This window comes from Lucilia cuprina, chromosome 2 (assembly GCF_022045245.1).
Source record: "Lucilia cuprina isolate Lc7/37 chromosome 2, ASM2204524v1, whole genome shotgun sequence".
NCBI lineage: Eukaryota > Metazoa > Arthropoda > Insecta > Diptera > Calliphoridae > Lucilia > Lucilia cuprina.
Window position 1 is genome coordinate 68433321 of NC_060950.1, and position 24464 is coordinate 68457784.

General features: G+C 30.0%; 2 protein-coding genes across 5 annotated transcripts; both read right to left on the bottom strand.

The window, feature by feature from the left end:
- Nucleotides 1-1950: 1950 nt before the first annotated feature.
- LOC111682720 (homeobox protein prospero) lies at nt 1951-24084 on the bottom strand. Of its 4 annotated transcripts, XM_046946306.1 has the most exons (10): nt 23417-24084; nt 23032-23343; nt 22808-22965; nt 22289-22740; nt 18745-18827; nt 13354-14603; nt 13248-13308; nt 5825-6562; nt 3634-3839; nt 1951-2163 (listed from the first exon to the last, which is right to left on the bottom strand). In XM_046946306.1, the coding sequence occupies exons 1-10, from the start codon at nt 23560-23562 to the stop codon at nt 2045-2047; spliced, it is 3525 nt and encodes a 1174-aa protein (XP_046802262.1). In that variant the 5' UTR covers nt 23563-24084; the 3' UTR covers nt 1951-2044. The 4 variants fall into 4 exon arrangements, with proteins under 4 accessions (XP_046802262.1, XP_046802258.1, XP_046802255.1 ...); XM_046946302.1 differs by lacking the exon at nt 5825-6562 and having other exon boundaries at nt 13248-14573; XM_046946299.1 differs by lacking the exon at nt 5825-6562 and having other exon boundaries at nt 3634-3830; nt 13248-14603.
- On the bottom strand, nt 19393-21383 carry LOC111687049 (sodium-coupled monocarboxylate transporter 2-like). Its single transcript, XM_023449461.2, has 7 exons — nt 21225-21383; nt 21081-21148; nt 20863-21017; nt 20552-20801; nt 20111-20491; nt 19885-20045; nt 19393-19820 (listed from the first exon to the last, which is right to left on the bottom strand). Exons 1-7 carry the CDS (start codon nt 21274-21276, stop codon nt 19544-19546), a joined length of 1344 nt encoding a protein of 447 aa, XP_023305229.2. The 5' UTR covers nt 21277-21383; the 3' UTR covers nt 19393-19543.
- Nucleotides 24085-24464: the final 380 nt, after the last annotated feature.

The following is a 24464-nucleotide window of genomic DNA, read 5'->3' on the forward strand; positions in this document are numbered from 1 at the left end:
CTTAAATAACGCTCTAATCGAGAAAATAGTGAAAATCTGTGATCACTTATATTTCTCACCAAAAATCGAATTTTATATAAGAAACTTAAAATCGGCTGTAGTTCCTTAAATAGCGCTCTAATCGAGAAAATAGTGAAAATCTGTGATCACTCATATTTCCCACCAAAAATCGATTTTATATCTGAAACTTAAAATCGGCTGTAGTTCCTTAAATAACGCTCCAATCGAGAAAATAGTGAAAATCTGTGATCACTTATATTTCCCACCAAAAATCGAATTCTATATAAGAAACTTAAAATCGGCTGTAGTTCATTAAATAACGCTCTAATGGAGAAAACTTTAAAACGTTTGTAGTTCCTTAACTAAGGCTTTAATTAGGAAAATGGTGAAAATCTGAATTGAAATAAAAATTCTTTTGAGTTTTTTTTTTTGTTTGAAATCACAATTTTTTATTTAATTTCTTTGTTTTTTTATAATTTTTACACGACAAAAAATTTATTTTTAATTTTTATTTCCTTTGTTTTTTTTTTTGAATTTAATTAATTTTAATCAATTAATCAATATATTGTTTATATTTTACTCACAAATATATTATGTTTTTTTGTTTATTACACACTAAGCAGTTATAATTAAATATTTTAATTTTTTTTATTATTATTAATTTTATATTTTAAACTTATTAAATATTTCACAAAAAAAAAATATAAACATTTTCATACATTTTTTTTTTTTTTAAATAGATTATTATTTATAATTTTCTTTTATTAAAAACTGTTTTGAATTTGTGGTTTTAAAGTGTATGAAAATGTTATTGAATTGTTTTGGGATATTAGGGGGTTTTTTTTATTAAGATGAAGCGTATTTTGATAATTTATTGCGTAGCTATACGGGTGAATTATGATAAAATGTTTTATTTTAAAAATATAAATTTCAAATTTAGAATTTTGAAAACAATTAAACAATAATTAATTTAAAATAATATACACAGATGGTTTAAAAAAAATAAAATAATAATTTGTATAAAAAAATATAAAATAAACATAAGATTAGTTTAACAGTTTTATATTTTAATAAAAAAAATCCTTTAATTTTTAAAGGTTTTTGAAAGTTTCTTTTCTTTAAATTATTTAAATATTTGAAAAAATATTATTTTAATAAATAATTTTTTCTTTTTTGGAGTTTTTAAATTTAAGGTTTAATACGACTGGTTAAACTGCGGTTTAAAGGCAGATTAGTTTTTAAACGGAAGCCTAGTTTTTTTTTTTTAATTAATTAAGCATTTATTTTATTATGTGCTTTATTATGGGCAGCAAAGTTTATTTTATTTTTTTTTATATTTTTATAATTTATAGTTTAAGTTGTAAATAAGAATTTAAAAGGAAATGCTTAAAAATGTTTATTTTTCTTTCCTTAAGAAATGTTGTAAAGTGAGTTGTGTTGTTGTTTTCAAAATTGTCTAAAAAAAAAATTCTTTATTGTTTTAATAACGGTAGGTTAAGGTTTAATTAAGAGTTTTTGTTTTAAAAGGTTTTTCATTTGTAGACTTTTTCGAAATGTTTATTTTTTTTTATAATTTTAACATAATGCAATACTTTTTATTTTTGTTTTTATTTACTATTAATAATTTTCTTTATGTGGAGTGGGGGACGCGGTCCTATAGTTTTGTAAGTTTTAATTATAAGAAGTATTTAATAGGATTAGTTTAAGAGTTAGTAGTTCTTCTTTCTTTCTTATTTTTTGTTTAAATACCTTGAAAATTTTCTTTTCTTTTTTAAATATAATATATATTTTTATAGTATATTTTTGTTTATATATAATAACATTTATGGTTTCTTTGTTTTATTATTTAAATAATTTTTTTCTTTTTTTTAATATATAAATTTTTAAATTTTCTTCAATTATATCATATATTTTATTTTATGTATATTTATTACTATATAGTATAATTTATTTTGTTTTTGTAGTTTTTGTAATAGTTAGTAGGTTTGTTTGTTGTTGTTTTGAAAAAAAGAAGTCTTATTATTTAGTTTAGAAATTTATGCTACTATCTTGGATTCTCCATGACAACCTGTTTGAAAGCCCCAGCAGAGACTCTAGATTTAAGCTCATGGTTACCAAATGAAGTGGTGCCATCTTTACCTATATACAATTGTAAACCGGATGCTGTAAATTTAGAAAAACGAAAAGAAAAAAATAAACAAATTAGTAACAGTAAAAAGTTATAAAAAGAAAAATATTTCCTAAAAAGTAATTCATTCATTCATTCTTATTATGAAGGAAGTAGAGTCAATTTAAGACCGGTCTTTACAAAAGTTAGCTCGAGAGATTTTGGCTCATGCTTAACTTGTTTATATTAAATTGCAATGCTATAATCCCATTACTGAGCCAGTAATAAGAGTTCAAGTAATTTTTTGAAGGGGACCTTATTCAAGGGGTAGGATCCATTGTATACAGATCCTCAAAAAAGTTGGTCGGGAGATTTTGGTTCTTCCAAAACTTGTCTATATCGATTTCATAACTGTACTCCTATTTCTGAGCCAATGAACGCTTGTAATTTTCTGAAGGGGACTTTATACACGGGGTAGAGTCAATTATAGACAGATCTTCACAAAAGTTGGTCGAGAGATTTAGGCTCACACAAAACTTGTTTTTTTTATCGAATTTCATTACTGTACTCGTATCTCTGAGACAGTAATAAGCGTTCAAGTAATTTTCTGAAGGGGGTAGGGTCAATTTTAGACCGATCCTCACAAAAGTTTGTTCGAAAGATTTTATCTTCTACAAATCTTGTTTTTATTGAATTTCATTGTATCAGTACTCTCATTTTTGAAGGGGACCTTAACAAGAGGTAAGGTCAATTGAAGACTAATCCTCATAAAATTCAGTAGAAAGATTTTGATTATTACAAAACTTGTTGATATAGAATATCATTGATGTACTTTCATTTTTAGCCACTAATAAGTGTTCAATTATTTTCTGCAGGGACCATATACAGGGGGTAGGGTCAATTGTAGACCGATCCTCACAAAAGTTAATCGAGAGATTTCGACTCATACAAAGCTTGTTGTTCCTTTTTCTGAACCTGTAATAAGCGTTCAAGTAATATTGAGAAGGGGACCTTATACAGGGGTAGAGTCAATCGTAAACCGATCAGCACAATCGCTTGTTCGAAAGATTTTGGCTCATACAAAGCTTGTTTATGATGTCATTGCTGTACTCTCATTTATGAGCCCCTAATAAGCGTTTAAGTAATTTTCTGAAGGATACTTTATATGGGGTTAGGGTCCATTAGAGACCGATCCTCAATAAACTTGGTTAAGAGATTTAAGTTCATATAAGACTTATTCATATAAAATTTCATCGTTATACTGGTATTTTTAAAGCAGTTATACTTGTTAAAACTGTTTTCCAAAAGGATCAGTTGTGTGCGAAAACTTGGACTGATATTGGTCATTTTTAATACCAAACAAACATTACCTACAGATAACATTAAAGTAAAATGTCTACTCTCCGTTCAACAAAGCATTCAACAGACAAACGGTTGGACATGGTTAGAACTAGATCGTCTAAGAATTTAATAAGAACCCAAAACACATGTACTTTTATGGGTGTGTAATATATATTAATACTCACTTTCAGCCGTTTCCTCTAATTGATCCAATTTAGTATCCTTTAAAATCTCATCAATTAAAGAATTTGGATTAACACGTGTCTCCTCTACACGATCCGATACCCTGGGACCATCATCCAGGGGACCTTTTTTACGTTTTTCGGCGGTATTTTTCATGCGATCCAATGAACCTGTTTCACTTATAACTAAAGAGCCAGAACTGGGATTCCTAAGACAAAGTTAGCAGAGATTGTAGTTCCAATTTGTTTGATTTTTTTTTATAAAAAAATATATTTTTTTTGTAACAGCAATTTATTTTTATAACACAAAATAATCCAAAATTTTTGTTGTGTAGTTTAACATTCAGTAAAAAAAGTAAAGTTTGAAAAAAAAGTAAACAAATAAAAAAAATATAAAATTAGTAAACAAATTTTTGTTTTTTTTATAAAATAAAATTACATTTAAATAAAAAGGACTTTTAACACTTATGTTTTAAATTAATAATTAACAAATAATAAGAGAACAACTAAACTAAATGTTTTGGAGAAAAAAGCTTTTTTTCGTCTATAGATAATGAAGTGCGTTTGAATTTTGGGTGATAAAAGAACATTTTGCAGTGCTTAGTAATGTTTCGCTAAAAGAGGACATTGTTTAAGGACATTTTTTTTTGTCTTAAACTACATTTAATACAAATATTAGTATGATTAGTATTTTAGTGAGTGATAGTGAATGAAATGAAACAATTGTTGAAAAGGACACACAAAACATTGATGAAACAAAATATGTACAAATTTTTCTAGTAATTTTTTTATTGCAAAAAGTGGATCAGATCTGACACTTTTTTCACCTTTCGTTCAGAGCTAATTAGGAAATTTTGTTTAGAGTCAGAGAACTTTTGTTTTAATATACACATTTTTCCTTTAAAAATGTTGATCAAATTCTGAAAACCTTTCTATGGGAAATATTGGTCTCAGTTTTCTAGACATAAGGATAATTCTTATATCGGAAAAGCTTCTCACGTTTATACACAAAGTTGCTCACACTGAGTTTCTATCGGAAAAGCTGCTCACATTAAGCTACTTACATTGATGTGCTGTTTCTAGATAACGAGCGAGTAATTTAAGTACAATTTTTACTTGTAATTTGTTATTGTAACAAAAACAAAATACAAGTAAAATTCTAACTCATACTTCTCACACGTTATCCAGAAACTACGCATAAAGCAATTATCTGATATGATAGGACATGCTGCTCACATTACCATAACTCTTCTATGGAAAAGGCTGTCAAAATTGGGACAACCTTTTTATAAGAAAATTTCTCAAAATTGACACAACTTATCTATATAGATAGAAAGTTTTTCTTTTTTTCTATTTTTTTTCTTGAGACAACTTTTTTATAGAAAAAGTTGTCTCAAGACAACTTTGCTCAAATTGAGACAACTTTTCTATAGAAAAAGTTGCTCAAATTGAGACAACTTTTCTATAGAAAAAGTTGCTCAAATTGAGACAACTTTTCTATAGAAAAAGTTGCTCAAATTGAGACAACTTTTCTATAGAAAAAGTTGCTCAAATTGAGACAACTTTTCTATAGAAAAAGTTGCTCAAATTGAGACAACTTTTCTATAGAAAAAGTTGCTCAATTTAAGACAACTTTTCTATAGAAAAAGTTGCTCAAATTGAGACAACTTTTCTATAGAAAAAGTTGCTCAAATAGAGACGACTTTTCTATAGAAAAAGTTGCTCAAATAGAGACGACTTTTCTATAGAAAAAGTTGCTCAAATTGAGACAATTTTTTATTGAAAATGTTGCTCAAATTGAGACAACTTTTCTATAGAAAAAAATTTTTAAAATTGAGACAACTTTTCTATCGAACAAATTGCACAGTCTAGGGAAATTGAGATGAAGATATTTTAAAATGAAACTTGATGAAATATGTGTATTTTATAATAAAAATTCGTGCAAAATATTCTAAAATTGCATCTCGTAAATAAACCTATTAAAAAGTCATTCCAAAACAACATGCTCTCTAAAGAATTAACAAAATCAAAGCAAATTAAATTAAATTAAAAAAAAACAATTTCAAGCCAAAAGTAAAACAACCCACTACAGAAGATAAAAGTTGAATCTTAAAGAAATAAAAAATCTTAAAAACAAAAGAAAATTTGGCCATAAAAGAAAATCGAATGCATAAAATGGGAAACTTAAACGCACATAGTAATGCTGGGACGTCGCATAAGATGATGAGCAGCAGCAGAAGAAGAAAGCGGTGAAAGCGTAGCAGTACTACCAATACCACCACAAATGACCGAAGTAACGCCTCCAACAGCCGACATCATCTCATTGTTAGCCATTAAAGAGGCGGCAGAAGGATTTGAACGTATACTACAGGCATCTGTGGGACTGGCTGCTAAAGAACTTAAAGCTGCATCACCCAAACGAGGGCTATTCCCACCGCTATTGCTATTTAAGACAAGTATACCGCCACCACTAGCACTACCAGCAGTAACAGTGCCTGTAGCAGCTGCACAGACAGCAGTGGCGGCGGCAACCATGCCTAAACAACACCCACCACCACTGGCAGGTGAGCCTACTAACGATTGCTGTTGTGTTTGCTGCTGCTGCTGTTGTTGTTGTTGCTGCTGTGCTGCGGCTGTAAATGATGAACATGATGAAGAGGCCGCTGGTAGGCCATCCACGGTATCGACTGAAGTTGTTGTACATTGAAATGTTATAACATTATTGCTACCACTACTACTGCTATGGCTACCATTCGATGATGATGAGGAGGAATGAGTAGATTTAATGCTACTCAATGTGCCATACGGTGAATTGGATGAATTCATTAGTATATTATTGCTGGATGAGATTGTTGAAGCATTTAAAGCAATCGACGATATTTGACGATTACTGCCGTCCAATAAACGTCTGGGAACACCACTAAAATTACGACTGCTTTTTTTTGTCAAAGTAGTGGGTTGTGGTGTATTTTTTTGTTAAATATTTAAATCCATTTATATGAAGCATAAAGTAAAGCGAAAAAAATAGATTTGTTTTCCCATAAAAAATAGTGGGGTGAAAAATTAATGCAAACAAAGTTATGTTTTCTTGTTGTCTATATATAATACTTAAATATTTTAAAGAAATTAACCAAAAATAAAACTTATAATTAAATGAAATTATATAAAAAAGAAACGAAACAAAACAAAACAATTTAAACAAATAGAAATAAGCTTTTCAATTATTAACATTTTTCGTTAAATATTGTTTACAATTAACACAAATTTTGAGTGATTTGTTTAATGAAAATGTGGAATTTATTGTTGTGAAAAGTGTAACTTAACTTATTCATAAACATTTATCAAAAGTTTATAGAACAAATTTTGTATGAAAATTTAATTTATAAAACTTTTATAAAAGTTTATGAATAAGACTATAATACTAGATGTTTTAAAGATAATCTTTTGTTTTGAAAAGTTTGACTAGTTTAACCCCTAAATGGGGAAGTAAATATCGGTTTCAATAGTTCTAACTCCTATGATATCAGATGAGAATTGACCTAGAATTATTTGCCTAAGACATAATGTAAATATATTTGAAGGATCTGTTTAATAGGATCTTGTATGAATGAAGCATTTGGGAAAGAAATCATAAAACAAGACGTATGAATGACATTCCTCAAGATTTGGACCTTGGAGTAAGAATTGAGAAGGAATAGAACTCATCATAAGATCACACAATCTTCAAAGGATTACAAACATCACAATTAAAAAATATCCCTAGAATTGTTTGCGAAAAGGCCTTTTAATGAAGGCAAAATGTAAAAGTATTTGAAGGATGCAAAAGGCCTTTGGGAAAGAATTGAATCATCGTAAGATCACACATATCACAATCTTCAAAGTATAACAACATCACAATTAAAACAATATCCTCCAGAATTGTTCACGAAAAGGCCTTTTAATGAAGTCATAATGTAAAAAGTATTTGAGGGATTTGTTTAATGGAATCTTATATAAGATATAAATGTCATTCATCCAGATTTGGATATCTCAGAAAACCTTAACAAAAGACCTTTACTATTAATGAAAATTGTATGAAAGGCTCTGAAATGAATCTCTTCTAAAATTATCAAAAGAAGTCACAATGTAATTAAAAAATATAAATTTGTCCCAGAAACTTATTCAGAAAGTTTGTGAATTTTAAAAGCCTTAGATATGAGCTAAAGCTAAACGCTTAATGAATAATATTCCTTAAGATTCCATTTATTTCAATATTTGTAAAAAGATCTTTCTTTGTAGATCGATTGATCGGAAGAAATGACTTCATTACTCGAAGAATCGTTATTGTTGCCTTTCAAATAAACAAGTAGCGAAAAGCCAACTGTACGGCTTCTATTATGATTAGACTGAGAGACAGGACTTCAACTACGATGTTGAAATTTGTATTTAAAACTTTAAGTTTTATCATTGCAAATGCGATCGTCTTTAAGACGATCACGTTGTCATTAACATTTGGAATGTATAAGAAAATAGCTTATTCATTTTCTTATACTTTTATACTTTTCTCTTTGACCCATTTAAACGTCGCCTACCAATAACCTTGGGAACGCGGCAGTGTTCGTTTTTCTTCGAATGTTGAATAACAACATTTTTAAAAAAGGATACTTTAGAAGTAGGGTTTTCGATAAACAAATGAGATTCCCTAGTCTAATAATGATAGTCCTTGAGGTATTAGATATCAAATATATCGTCAAAGAATGGTCGTTTAGAAATCGTGTAAACGAAAAGTAAATGATCAAAAGATTACTAAGGGCTTCCAAGAGAAATAATATTTAAATCAAAACCTTATGGTGGGAGAGAGTTTTTGTTATAGCAGCAGTACGTGTAAAGTCGGTGATGCTGAGTTTGTAATTCTTGTTCGTTGAACTCTGCCGTGGGAACGTGGCAAAGTGGATACTTTAAAAGTTGAGTAATTGATGAATAAAGGAATGAGAGAGATAAGGCATTGACTAAGTCTAATACTGTTAGTATTTGAGCCATTAGATAACAAAGATATCGTCAAAGAATTATTGTTTAGAAATCGTGTAAACGAAGAGTAAATGATCAAAAGATTACTAAGGACTTCTAGGAGAAAAAGATTTAAATCTAAAACTGGTATTGGCAATGAGTTTTTGTTATAGCAGGGGTACGTGTAAAGTCAGTGTTGCTGAGTTGGCAATCTATTTTTTGTTAAACTCTCTGAATCGTTCTGTTGCGAAAAACCGAATGCCATGGGAACGTAGCAAAGTCGAGTAATGGATGAATAAAGGATCTAATGATATCGCTGAGTTTGACATGACATTAACTTAGTCTAATAATGAAAGTCCTTGAGGTATGGTTACTAAGGACTTCCAAGAAGATGACTAAGTAGGTATTGTGGTATTATATAACAAAGGGATTGAAATTGAAGCCATGCACCCCGTTAAAGCATAACTTTTCCTACAGTAGGTTAGTGGTCTGGTAGACCGGAGGTGGTGGGTTCGATTCCCACCAGTGACACTGGCTGTGGAGCGCACAACAGGCCCGATAGAGGCCTAGGTGTATTTCTTCGGATTTGATGTGTATACTAACTAACTGTTCATAACCAACTTTAAAAGTGGATTTTGGACTGGATAAAAATATGATTTATAGAGGTTCTGTAATTCAATTTATCGAAACAATAAAACTTAAAGCCCAAAGTAATAGACTACTGTCCCATATGCATGATATAATCTCATTTAGGTCACTACAATAAAAGGACCGAAAAAAAAACCCTCATATGCTGTGACGATGGACAAAAAGAACAATGACAAATTTACTATATTTTAAATCAAGTGCAGTAAGGACATAAATCACAAAAAAAAAACTATACTAGTATAAGAAATTCAAGTGCGTTTATATATGTGTGTGTGTATATTTATAGAAGAAATATATAGAAGGTCATGTGAAAATAAAAGAGAAACAAAAAAATATATATCCAACTTGTTACATAAAGTTCAAATATAAATCTTATTTTGATATTTGCACTAAAATACTAAAAATCTAGAGAAAAAGAAAACTATGTTGCTGCAACACGACACATTTCCTAATAGACTTGGAAAACAATTGAAGTAGAAGTATATATTACAAACAACTAACGACATACCAGCAGTTTGAGTGGAAATATCTTCTCTTTATAAAAAAGCTTTAAAAATAATTACAAAACTTTTGTCAAGATAGTGGAAAAAGAAGAAAAATACAACAAAAATTGATTGAATTATTATTTTCCTTTACGCCAAAGTGATTTAGATTAAATTTAACAAAAGCTAGAAATATAAATATTTAAACTCCAAAACAAAAACATCTTTGTCACCCAATAAATTCAATAAGAGTGACATTGTTTTTAACAAGATGATTTTAAAAGATTGCACTTCAATGTTGCATTTTTTGTTTTAAAACTTTAACAGTAATATATACCAAAAATGAAAACTATATATAGAGAGATGTTGTATGCCGTTTGTTGCTTCTGCTAACAAGTTGTACAATATACCATTTTTCCTTCCTTTTTGATTTTGTACCCAAGTGCCATTACATGTCAAGGTGTAGTAAAGAGAAACCAACAAGACAGACGGACGGATGGAAAGACAGACGTACACATAGACTTTACAAGGATAATAGTATATCAAGGTTTTATACGACTCTCTATAATGATTACAATTTTTTGTTGTTTTATCCAATTGATATTATTCATTGCAATTTACAAATTTTTTTACGTCTAAAAATTCATAAATACATTTCTTAAAATCAAACAAATCAATAATGAATAAAACAAAAATTAAACAAACATTTAATAAAAAAAACATTATTGTTATTCACAAGGTTAGGTTGTGTTAAATTTGCCTTTAAACCCCTTATAAAAAGAATACATTAATTATTTATAAAGAAATTTTTAAATAAAAAACCAAAACCTTTGAAATTTAAAAAACTTTAACAAATAAACAAAAACTCTCCTTTTTGGAGTTTTAAACAGTAAAACGAAATTAGCATTAATTAACAAAATTAAATTAAAACTTTAAACAATAAGCCATACAAAATTAATCATATTAATAAAAGTAATAAAATTGTGATGTTTAAATGATCCTTAAACCCAATTAGTAGTTAAAGTACCTTTACTTTATCAAAATCTATAAACTTTGTATCAATGTTATATTTAGCTAAAGATCTTTAATATAGTTTTACTCTTAAATTTAAGGACTAAACATTTTGTTACACCTAATGATCGAATGTCTTAACTTGATCCGTGATTATATAAATCTTTATATAAAGTCAATTTTTTTAAATAGGATTTCTTAAATTTTCATTTCTTACGATAGACCTTTCCAACATCTAGACTCAAATTTCAAAGGAGTTCCATAATTTGAGACTCAAAATAGAAAAATTACGATCATTATCACTCGATCAAGATCACGAGTTACTGTATTCGTAATCGAGTAAACTTGATCGTAATTTTTCCGCCTTCTGAAGATGACATTCGATAGCGAATAAAAAAAATCTAATATATTTTAGCTTAATTTCAATATAGAAGCATATTTCGATTTGATATACAGTAACACGGACCCTGATCGTTTAAATTTGATCGCAGTTTTCTTGTTTGAAAGAAAATTAGCAAATTTTAGCCTAATTTCAATATCTTGAAAAGTGTTTTTGTTACGGGAAATTTTGCCTCTGATCTACAATATATGAATCGTAAGTTTTTCTCAATATGAAAGCTTTTATGGATTTGATATACAGACACGGGCCCTGATCTATTAAAATTGATCGCAGTTTTCTTGTTTGAAAGAAATCTAGAACATTTTAGCTTAATTTCGATATTTAAAAGAGTTTTTGATAAGAAGCTTATTCTATCAAGTATACGGGTAATCTTGTCTCTGATCTACAATATATGGACCATAATTTATTCCAGTTTGAAAGAAATCTAACATATTTTAGCTTAGTTTCGATATTAAAAAAAGTTTTTGATAAGAAACTTTTTCAAACAAGTTTGCGTTTAAAACTGTCCCTGATCTATAATATATGGATCTTAATTTGCATGACAAAGTTTCGGAAACTGAAGTTTTAAATCCCTTTCATATATGATTTCCACTTTCTATTCTAACCAATAGATATATAAATTTATAGTTATTGAAGTTTTTGAAAATAAGGTTATTCGATCAAGTATGCAGTTAATACTGTCTCTGATCTTTTTATTAAGATTATTCTTTTAAATCTCTTTCAAATATGATTTCTAAAGCCAATCCTAACCACTAGAGGGAAGTATTAGAGCTAAGTTCCTCATAAGAGCAGTGAACATTATTCAGATCAAAACTTATGCTGAGTTCATGGGTAAATCAGGAACTAGACTTTTGAATTCGTTTCGTTTCTCCTCTAAGCCGAATAGTTAAGATTAAAGATTTTATACACATATACTGGAAATAGCGCTTGTCATTAGCTTGTCTTTATTGTTTAACTTTTTGTCCCAGGTTTTCATTTGCAGGATCATAGACCTTCGAAGTCCGCTTGAGATATTTCACATTCATCGTCTTCTAGTTCAATGGCAATTTCTCTTCGTTCTTGTAGTGTATGATACTTGCATATCAAAAAAGTTTAAGTCGGATTCGAAGTTATCGCTAGTCAGCTGTTGCCTAGTAAGTGTGCCGTAGTCGTCAATCCAACCCGGGGTTTATATCCGTTTAATCATGATCACAATAGCTTTAGTGGTTCTCAGACCTGTGTCTCCTATCACTTAGTCAGGTTTTTAGTAAAGCCATTGAAAATGCGTTGTATTTACTTTAAATAGATCATTTTCCAAAAAAAGAAAAAGAGATTTACTTTTATATAGTAAATGATTAGTGAATGATCACTAACACAATGATCACTTTCAAAACAATCAGAGACCGAAACGCTGTATTCGTTATCAAATCGAAATTAAAATAAAATTTAACAGATTTATGTTTTCAAAAAGGGAATTTTAAAATCAAGGCCTCCAACAAACTTACTTTTTAAACTTTGAGCTTTAAGCTCAATAAACTAATTGATCGTTAAATATAAAAAACTAAAATATTAATTTTAAAATTTTACTAAATCTAGTTAAAGTACTAAACTACTTTTCTTTAGCATAGTTAATTGTTAAAAGTGCTGATCCTAGCTCTAGACTCTCTCTTAATGATCAAGAAAACAAGAGAGAGAGATCGTAAAAATGATACATTAAATAAAGTGTGAAATGACGAAAGGTTAATAATAACAAACTACTTTAAAGTGTTAAACTAACTAATAAAAGTGTAGTTATGAAGACAAATTACAATATTCAATAAAAATCGCGAGATAACACGATCCTTAACGAATATGATCATTTGTTTGAGTTCTATAAAAAAATAGTGTTGTGTTGGTGTTAGACAAAGAGACAGATATGGTGCTTTGTTTCTAGGTTTTATATAGATATTTTTTTTGAAATTTTAAATTAGCAATAAAAGCATTAACTAGGACATTAAATACTAATTAACTTGAGAGGCTTGTTCTTGTTGCTTGATGATGTAACATTGTATTCTTTTTTGATTTTTTTTGCTAAATAATTAGGTACTAGGTAGTATAACAACTCTACGAACCTCATTATATCATAGGCAGCATTATTGGAATGTGGTCTTATATGCGTTGTAACGGTAGTCGCTTCCTCATTGCTGCTATACTGTTGTATAAGACCCAATGATTGACGCAATGGAGTAGAGCTTTTCATAAGACTACGACGATAGGCTCTCTCAAATGGTGTTCTAGACATAAATGAGGCCTCATTAGCTAAGACCAATTTACCCAAACGATCTTGTGAATACAGTTCACTTAGAGAATTATGCGAATGATGGGAATTTTGTGGACCATCAACACAATCATAGGTTAATAATCGAGCGGCTGCATACGAAGGTGTACCGGCCTTTTCGGCCGATTGTGTTACCATAGGAAATTGAGGTTTACGAGCTGAGGTGGGTGTTAAAAATGGATCGGGTTCTATACGTTCGGTTACCACATCGGGTATGGTGCCCATGGAACGCATTTTTTGTATAGGATAATGCATATGACTGGTGATTTGATTGTTGTTATTGTTGTTGTAAGGTAAAGGACTATCATCGTTACCTATAAACTTGGCATTGCCCACTTTAGAGTTTTTAATATACAATTTACCCGAATTGGACGAGGAAGTAGAATTTTTTCTTTGTTGCATATTAAAACGATGTTTCTCTTCTAAATTCTGTTCACGAATCATTTGAAATTCAGCTCTCATTTGCTCTTCAGAATAATCATCGAAACAAAGATTATTTAAAGATTTCATTTTAGGCATTTGTATGCGTTCACGTTCCGCCAACCACTTAAGACGTCTGGGTGAATTGCGATCTAAGGCTTGTGAGGCCTTATGGAATTCCATTTCTAATATGGAAAGATTCTCCATAGATTTAATTTTCGCTACTCTGGGTGTATGGAAATTTTCATCTAGACCCGAATCATCGGCCGTTTCACTTTCACTATCACGCTCTCCACTGGCATAAAGATCAGATTCACGTGAACAAGATCGACTAGTACTATTAACGCTGCGATATGTGGGCGAGGGTGTTGTTAAAAATTTCATATTATACATCGAGTTTGAAGACAAAGGAGGAGGTGATGGCATTTCATTTAAGGGAGTACGAAAATCATCCACACCAAGTTCTTCTCTTACCGAAGAATTGGGTGTTTGATACATTAACTCTTCATTCTCATCGATATTTATCACATTAGTGTTTAATGTTGTGGATGTTGAGTTGCTGGTGGTGGTGACGGCGGTGGTCAACATAAGAGACTCCGCATTATGCAATATCAAGGCATTAGCTTTATCATTTTGTGTATGCTGATGTATTAAAGCGGGTATATGCAATTTCATAGCATTTATAGCTCTTTGATTAAGTCTATTCAGAAGAGAAACGGATTTGCTGAATCTAATTTTGTGTTATTGTTTTTTTTTTTTTGATTTGTAATGTATTTGGTAATGTAGAGGGTAAGAGGGTGTATTTGATTTTTACCATTTACCATAGTGAGGGTTATTTGTTTATAGATATTTTTGATATTGAAAGGATTTTTTTTGTTTAATAACACAAATTAAAGTATAAACAACATAAAATGTAAAAAAAAAGAAAACAAATTTTTAAAATTAGCATTAATTTATAAAAATAATAATAATAAACAAATCATAATAATACTTAACTTAAAAATTATAAAATAATAAAACTATTTGTTAAATCTAGTTTATTAAATTTTCAATAACACCACAACCGTTTATTAAAAGAGATGTACCAAAACTAAATACCTAAAACCCATAATTTGGACTTGTTAAGGTACACTAAGGTCATTCATAAAATTAAATATTAGATTAAAGTTTTTAGCTGTTTAGCTGTCACTCTAGATGACCATAAAAATCTGTAAGAAATACTTAAGAATCGATATCATTTGTCACAATTTTTGCAGGTTCAGAAGGGTTCTATTTTGAAACCAATTAAGCTAACAACAATTTCAATGTCTCCATTGAACGTTTTCTCTATAGTTTAGAATCCTAAAAGATCGCTTTACATTGAAGCCTATAAGATTCTTTTAAAATCCATAACTCCTGTTCCATTACTATACTAGATAAACTAGAATTTCTTCAAACTTAAATTCAATTTCAGAAATTTTCACTAAAATCCCTCTAGATTCACTTAAAAATCGGCCTCCATTCCGAATTCAATTTTACAATAACTATTTTTGTTTGTGAGTACATGTTTTTTCTGTTTCTTTTCATAACGGTGGAAATCGATTGAGGACTTGATAGTGTCCTTATGATTGCTTCTCATAGTCGCCATATACGAGTTGCAATATAATGGATTCCATAAATACTTTAGTATTGTAGACAGCTAATTTCCTCCTGACATACCTTGGTAGATCATTTAACTATAGATCTGGGGATAATGAATTCTTGAACTCGTAATCTATAAGACTGGAAAGAAATTCCAGAAATTAAACCTGAACCACTGCGGGGTTGGTTCTGGTGTCTTCTGTGAAAAAAACTGGGAATAGATATCGCACCGTTTTCCTAACAACTGTATTGTCTTTCAGGCTGAAATATTTGCACTAATGTCACGTTATACAACCACTTCCCTATTAGTTAGACAATGCAAAAAGGATCTGTCAAGGTTGTCTGACATTACCCTTGTTTTTGTCCCTGCACATAGGGACTACTATTATAATGAACAGACAGATGAGTTTGCCAGAAAGGGATCTGTTCTTGATACCAGTAGCAACTTCGTTACGTTTTATCAAATAGGTAGAATAACCTAGATACATGTAAAGGATCCAAGTTATTGTGACCCTCTTTCAATGGGAAACGTACCTTATAAGTCTAATAAAGGACACTGGGTGCTAGGCAGACATGCAAGTTGACTTGGGCACCCTTTCAACGATCACTATTGCAGTTGCAAAGACAAGGAAAAGAGAGAAAGAGGTCTTTCATTTCCTCTATGAATGCCCTGCTCTTGTCGTAAAGAGAAATCACTTCCTTGACAATTACTTCATATCTAACCTTGCTGAGTTATCTGGATCTAGGCTTAATGATATTCTCAGATTCATCACAGCTACAGGCTGGATCTAATACTATAAATACTACATCTGAAGATTGGTGTGATCCGATTAAAACATAGTTTTTTCGACTCTACTTGACAGTTCATTCGTGCTGGGAACTACAAAGTAAACCAACAAACCAATGGAAAGAAATTGATTGTAAAAGATCATCATGCGATCGATTGTTAAGAGACATTTCTAATCTTATCAGTTTGGGGCGCAGAACAATATATAAATCTAAGAAGGATTTGTTGTCATTATGTGAATTGTCTGAACTGTAATCTATTAGTGTAAGAAGGAATTTATGTCGAAAGATCTTCATTAGATGCAGTATTACAGGATCAAATTTGAGATTCTCAAGTTGCAGACTTCTTAATGATATCCCTTGACCACCAAAGGGTTAATTTTTATAATCCCTTAATCTATGAGTGTAAGGAGGAATTTATGTCGAAAGATCATCATTAGATGTAGTATCACAGTATCAAATTTAAGATTCTCAAGTTGCAGACTTGTTAATGATATCCCTTGATCACCAAAGGGATAATTTTAATAAAATTTTGTACATTATTTTCATAACTTTAAAATTTTAATATTTATATAGAAAAACGATTAATAGTAAACAACGTTAATCACTGCATCGATTGGGTTCAAATATATATGTATTCAAGGGGTCGTGGGTAGTGTATCTGTTCAATTTTAAAGCTATTCGGTAGTTGAACCTGTCAAGTTTTAAAACTTTACTTTAAATGGCACGACAATGTTAAATTTGTGACAATTACACTTAACCTACCAAAGCGATTAAAATTTAAGGATTATATAGATCTTTAAATGTCCTATCAAGGGCCTTCAAAGCAGACCTAGACACCTATAGTATTTTATGTTGGAATTTTATTTGTAATTTAATAGAAATAAAGAAAACTCACAGAATTTTAAACATAACCTTAAATTTAACACATTTTGAACGAAATTTCTTGTTTTTTAAGATTGATATTAAACAAACTTTTGTTTAAGATAAATTTTGAATATTTTTATAAAAACTTTTGAAAAAATATGTTTGTCAATAATATTGTTTTAATAAATTCTTTCTTAAAAACACTTTAGTTAGAAATCTGACGACAAAGAGGGAGACACACCACAAAAAAAGAAATTCCTAATAATTTAAACGCATTTTAAAATGTCATATAGTTTTGTTAGCTTTGAAAGCTATATAAAAGTTAAATAAAATTTTATTTTTTTTAACAGTTTAAATATTAAAAGAAAAAAGAATTTACATTAAAGAAATTACGAAAATTAAGAAAAAAAATACATTTGATATATAATTGTAGATAATAACAAATATATAGAAAACAAATAGTGAATGGTAGCTGGCTAAAATACATATATTTTTCTTGACTTGAAGCCAAAAATATATTAAAAAGTGCAGCATGTATAAAAAAGGGAAGGGGAGAGAGAGAGCGAAACAGGAACAAATCTAAATCTAAGGCGTCTTATAAACGGACGCATTTTAATATAGAAAAAATAGACAAAAATATGATGGCGACCTTAAACTTTGCCTTGAATATATATTTTTTATTAAAAACTGATTTTATTGCCACACACTATTTGTTTAAGAGATATTTAAAAAAAAATAAAAAAAAGAAAAAATTCAAAACAAAATCAATTACAAAAAAACTGAATTAAAAAAATATCTTTAAAAAAACATAACATTTAACAAGCCAATTATTTAAATAAAAAATTTTTGACAAAATTATTACTTTTTTACACAAAAAAACACACAAACGCCAGCAGTAGCAGCTTACACTTACACAAAATTCAAATTTATTCAAAAACTAAACTTCAAACAACTACAATTTTAAATATTTTACAAAACTAAATTCAAAACTTTATTAGAAAACTTTTAAAAATAATTTTAAAAGTTTTTTTTTAAATACACACCTACATAGTATTTTATTATTAAAAAATTTTATGTTTAAAATCAACGTAGAAAATTTTTTAAAAATAATATTTTACAAGAAACTGTTTACAACTGTATAGAAATTGATGAAAATTTTTAATGTTGTTAATAATAATAGTAATTACAAGGTTTTAGAAATATTAATACAAGTATTAATAAAATGTGTTGTTGTTGTTGTTAAGTAAAGTTTTTTCTTGTTAGTGTTAATTGTTAAAAAAGTTTATTTTAGTTTTGAATGTATATGAATGTGATAGATTGTTTTTTTTAGTTTAAAATAGTATTTTCTTAAAAATCATATAAATTTCCTAAACACTTTTCATTTTATTTAAATTTGTTTGTTTAATCATAAGCAAAAGAAATTTTGTTTAAATTAACTCAAAAAGAAACAAAAAAACTAAATCTAATATATTTTTTTAACTAAAAAAAAGAGAAATAAAACTATAAGAAAAAAAAACTAAATTTATAGAGTAGTAAATACGAGCAAAAAAGGAAAATGTGTTTCTTTTTTGAAAAACGTGGGAAATGATAAGACTTACCTTGCATGCCCCGAATCACCTTCAGAGCTTTGACGAGAATGTTGACTGTGCGAAAAACTACTATAACCGGAACCCTTTGACATCTGGAAAAATGTTAGGAAATTATTGAAATATTAATGTTATTGTTTAAGTTTAAAAATAAATACTTAAAAAGTGATTTAATTGGACTAGAACTGAACTAAAACTGAACTGGAACTGAACTGGAACTGAACTGGAACTGAACTGGAACTGAACTAGAACTGAACTAGAACTGAACAAAATCTGAACAAGAACTGAACTATAACTGAACTAGAAATGAACTAGAACTGAAGTAGAACTGAACTAAACTAGAACTAAACTAGTACTGAACTACAACTGAACTAGAAGTTAACTAGAAGTGAACTAGAACTGAACTAGAACTGAACTAGAACTGAACTAGAACTGAACTAGAACTGAACTAGAACTGAACTAGAACTGAACTAGAAGTTAACTAGAACTGAACTAGAACTGAACTAGAACTGAACTAGAACTGAACTAGAACTGAACTAGAACTGAACTAGAACTAAACTAGATCTAAACGAGAACTTTGTTAAACGTAATTTAGAAATTTCTAGACTTATTTTTAATTTTATTAATCTAAAATAAAACAACAACAAAAGTTTTTTATTTAATCCCAAAAACACCTTTATTTACCCCTTAATAAAATACAAAATTTGTACAACAGAATTTTTCTAAATTTAACACTATTTAAATATAAGTAAAATTTTCTATCATAAAATATGCGAAAAATTTCTACTAATAAGCCTAATTTTTCTTAGATTTAAAAATTTTCATCCTTGCAACCATTACTTAAAGGTTTCTCTAAATCCGCTTGAATATCATTCATATTCATGGCCACACTGCTGTATTTATATTTGTTCATATATTTCCTCAAAACCGGAGTAATTAATTTTGGATCAACTTCACTAGAGTCCTGACGTCCATAAAAGAGAGTAGACAAAAGAGACACGGAAATAGTTATTACAGCTCCAATAGCGCTATACCACAAAAAGGAAACATGATGCAAGGGAGCGCTTCCGGAAGAAGGTTCTGTGGTACTGTAAATGAAATATTAAAAATATTTGTAAAATTAATTAATTTTTTTTTTTTTCAAATAAATACCTTAAGATAGTTTTATTTAAAGCCTCAAATTCATATGTACATCCCTCTATAGACACGGGTTTAGTGGGAAATTTTAAAACACCCATGGCACTATCAATTTGTGAACGTATAGCTATATATGCCATAAATAAGGCTGAGGTAATGCAACCGGTAAGAACGCTCTGTAAAAAGGAAAAATCCGTTTTAATTACAATTAGATGTTCTCTTTAAATCTTTAAAAACTAACCTTGGCTTTGACAAAAGGCATGGTCATACCAACAGTAAATATGCCCAATATAGGTCCTATGGAAATGGAGTTAACCGTAGCCGACAACTGCATGACCATACCCAATTTCTCTACAATTTTTACCAAACCCATGGCTGAGACACCGAATATCAAAACCACTGCTCTTAGGAAAATAGCCGTTTGTCTTTCGGTAAAAGGTTGACTGCGATAGGGTTCCACAAAATCTTTTAACACAACACCCGATAAAGAATTCAAACAAGTGGATAAGGAACTAAGAGCAGCACTGAATACACCCGATACAAAAAGGCCAGCTATTCCCGGAAATGCACCAGCAATTTGCATGACATACAATGGAACAATTTGATCTTTGGCATGAACCAACTGTAAGTTAAAAATTTAATATTTAATAAGTAAAACTGATTCTTAAAAAAAAATCCATACCCCTGTTGAAATGGGATCACAGTCGTAATATGAAGCAAAAGCCAAAAGACCCAAATAAATACAAAGACCCAATAGACACACCAAACCAATTATAAAAGCATATAAAGACTTCTTAACATCCGCCATATTGCCCAGAGATAAAAAGCGTTGCACAGCGGGTTGATTAATGCAAGTACCCTGCAGTTTTAATAAGGTGCCTCCAACAAAAACAGCAAAGAAACCCATACGTACAGTAGGATCAAAAGTCCATCTTCAAGAAGAAAAATTTATTTAAAAGTTAACATTTCATACAGTAAACAAATAATACTTACTCTGGTGCCACTAATCTGCCACTTTCCATATTTCTTTGATACACTGTACCCAACCCACCCACATCTATGGTTCCTTTAACGGATACAAATGCCAAAGAACCCACCATAATGAAACCCTGTAAGACATCTGTCCATATTACACCCTTAATGCCTCCCTAAAGAAAAACAAAGTGGTCATCAGTTTTATTTTTTATTGACTGTCCTGTTCCTTTACTTACTATGCAGGTATAAATTGTGCAGACCAAACATACTACCGGTATGATGGTATACAAATTGATGCCCGTAACTAAAATAAAAAACGCATATTCACAATTAAAATAATTTGTTAGTTCTAACATAGGTTTATATTATAAAAAATCTACCTTGATTGAAAGTGAGAGCGGGTACATAAATCGAAATGGGCAACCATAACATCTGTAGGAAAATTTCAGAATATTATTAAAAATTAGTATTAAACACCTTTTTCAATGGAAAGTAAAGTAAATTGACAACAATTCTCCTGGTTATCCAATAGAAAGTCTATATATACAAGAACCGAACTAGAACTGAACTAGAGCTAAACTAGAACTGAACTAGAACTGAACTAGAACTGAACTAGAACTGAACTAGAACTGAACTAGAACTGAACTAGAACTGAACTAGAACTGAACTAGAACTGAACTAGAACTGAACTAGAGCTGAACTAGAACTGAACAAAAACTTAACTAGAACTGAAATAGAACTGAACTAGAACTGAACTGGAACTGAACTAGAATTTAGAAGAGATTAGACTAGAGGCTTAACTAGAGACTAGACTAGAGACTAAGCTACAGACAAGACTTTAGACTATATATATAGTCTAATCCATGGTCTAGTCTACTTTATAGTATATTATATATTCTAGTCTATAGTGAAGATTATGGTCTTGTATAGAGTCAGTCTATAGTCAAGTCCATAGTCTAGACTATAGTCTAGTGTATAGAGTAGTCTATAGTCTAACCTTTACTCTAGGCTATGGTCTAGGCGACTATATAGTACAGTCTATAGTCTATTCTGCAATCAAGTCTAACCCTATTATAAAGTCTCGACTGTGATCTGGTATATAGTTTAGTTATAGCCTAGACTATAGTCTAGTATATAGTTTAGCATCTGGTATAATCTATGCTCCATTCTATGGTCTACTCTATTGTTTAGTTTTTTGTATATTCTAGTCTAAAATCTAGCCTTTAGTTTAGTCTATTGTCTAGTCTAGAGTCTTGTATATAATCCAGTTTATAGTCTAGTATAGACTATAGTCTAGTCTATGGTTTTATCTACTTCATAACTTGCATCTTTAGACTATATCATAGTCCTTAGTCTAGACTTTATTTTAGTCTAAAGTCTGCACTATAGTCTATTCTAAAAACACATAAATACATCGAAAAATTAAACTTATTTAAAAACTTACTTGACTAGTATTACTGGAATTTCTTGAATGGCCCATTTCAAGGCCTGGAACAGTACCACCACCTGAAGTTGATAAGCCACTAATTGAGGCAGTAGTGCCACAATTATTGCTACCAATAATACCAATGCTGGTAACAGCAATATTACCACTAACAGCTCCACTAACACCACCGCCGCCACCACTACCGCCCGTACCACCAATACCACCGTAGGGTAACATTTGTTGTGCATTTGTTAGCGAAACACCTGGTACCAGAGTGGCAGCCGATGAGGGTGGGTAGGAAGATGGCAAATGCGTTTGTTGTTGCTGCTGCTGTTGTTGTTGTTGCTGCTGTAACTGTTGTTGCTGTTGCAAGAGCAAAGCATCAGGTGTTAGGGTAATGGCCGATTCAGAGGATTCCGAATGGCCTGAATCGGTAACAATAGAGGCCATAACATATTGAGGATCTGAATCTAAAAGGAAACAAAATTTTCAAATGCAAATTTCTTTAATTAAAATAAAAGTTCTATTCAAATTTACCATCATCCCTTATTGTGGAAACAGGACGCGTTGTTACCCCTATGGTGGGTAAAGAGGAGGAAGTTAATGATGTGGGCGATTGTAATCCCACACCTGTAGCCGCTGTGGCCAGATCATCTGTGGGTGTTTTTAGTTTATTTTTTAAATTTGGTGTAGGACTTTAAGAAATTGAAGGATATTGTTATTATCTCTGTTAAGAAAGAATTTAAAAGCAAGATACTTACGCCTTAAATAAAATATCACCACTTAACATTAACATTTTTATTGATAATGTTAACATGGAATTATCTAAACGATGTCTGGAGTCATAACCCTCCAGTAAAAATCGTCGCGAGGTTAAACCAGCGCCAGCATATTCGGCAAGATTTAAATCAATAAAACCTAATTTATAATAACTACGACCACCCTTCATTTCTTTGCGTATCGAGATACGCAAATAACAGGGATCCAATACCCCCGTTGAGGCATTCGCTGACATTTTGCAAGGAAATTCGAAATTTCGATTCCATTCCACACGATGATTGCGTACTTCTTCCCTGTAACGTAAAGAAAAACAAAAATACAAATTAATATTCTATAGAGCTCCAGGGAAAGGGTGGCGTTATTTACCTGCTGCTATATTCCTGAAATGACCCACCATCCAACAGACGTATTTTTGCAAACAGCACCTCATTTACCAGGGCCACATTCTCTAAGTCTTGTAATTTTACTTCAACATTAAAACGATACTTTTTCTTTTTCATCATAAAGGCCATAACCGAGGGCACTCAGGCCCTTTTTCTCATAAAATTATAGAAAGTTGTAATTTAAAAGAATTTAAAATCAACACTTTTAAAGGAAATTTAATTATTAAAAAAAGTTTAAAATATTTTGTTTTTCTTGTCTGTCTTGCTGTCCTTGTTGTATTTTGCAAAGGATTTCACAAAAAACCGGGGATGAGCGGAAGTTTGGGGACAGTTTGTTGTTTAATTTTTGTTTACTCTCTAATAGGAAGCTTGATGCACAACACTTTGGAAAACTTTAATTTTTTTTATTTTAGTTGTGTTTTTTTTCTATATTTGGTTTAGAGTTTATTTTGTAGACACAAAAAGTTGCGGATTTGCTGTTGAAATATCTTGTGTTTTCATTTGAAGCCAACACATTTTTATGGCTTTTAACTAAAAAACTTTAACAGTTTTATTTTGCATATTTTTCTGTCCAACCGAAATTAACTTAAATCCTTAAAGTATTTGGTAGAAGATATAAACATGCCACATTTATAGCTGATGCACGAAACACTAGAAAAAGAGACAAAGAATAGAAAAATAAAACAAAGAAATTAATTAATTAATTTTAATATGTTCTAAGGCAAATAATGCTACAGGTTTTATCAAGTACTTAAATATTAATTAATTATTTTAAGGCTAAAATATTAAAATATTTTGTGAAATAAAAATGAAGAGATTGTTTGGAGAAATATAAGTTCTTTAATATTTCTTTAATACACGCAGACCCAGTCCCCACAATATATTAGACCATATACTAGACTATAGACCAGACTAGAATATAAACTAGACTATAGACTAGACTATAGACTAGACTATAGACTAGACTATAGACTAGACTATAGACTACACTATAGACTAGACTATAGACTAGACTATAGACTAAACTATAG

Coding starts and splice junctions, on each gene's coding strand:
- LOC111687049 (XM_023449461.2), bottom strand. CDS start 21,276: ATGTTATGGTTGCCCATTTCGATTTATGTACCCGCTCTCACTTTCAAT. Junction 21,149..21,224: donor CGCTCTCACTTTCAATCAAG/GTAGATTTTTTA, acceptor TTTTTATTTTAG/TTACGGGCATCAATTTGTAT. Junction 21,018..21,080: donor GCACAATTTATACCTGCATA/GTAAGTAAAGGA, acceptor GTTTTTCTTTAG/GGAGGCATTAAGGGTGTAAT.
- LOC111682720 (XM_046946306.1), bottom strand. CDS start 23,562: ATGGCCTTTATGATGAAAAAGAAAAAGTATCGTTTTAATGTTGAAGTA. Junction 22,966..23,031: donor GGTGATATTTTATTTAAGGC/GTAAGTATCTTG, acceptor AATTTCTTAAAG/TCCTACACCAAATTTAAAAA. Junction 14,604..18,744: donor GGTGATTCGGGGCATGCAAG/GTAAGTCTTATC, acceptor ACACAAAATTAG/ATTCAGCAAATCCGTTTCTC.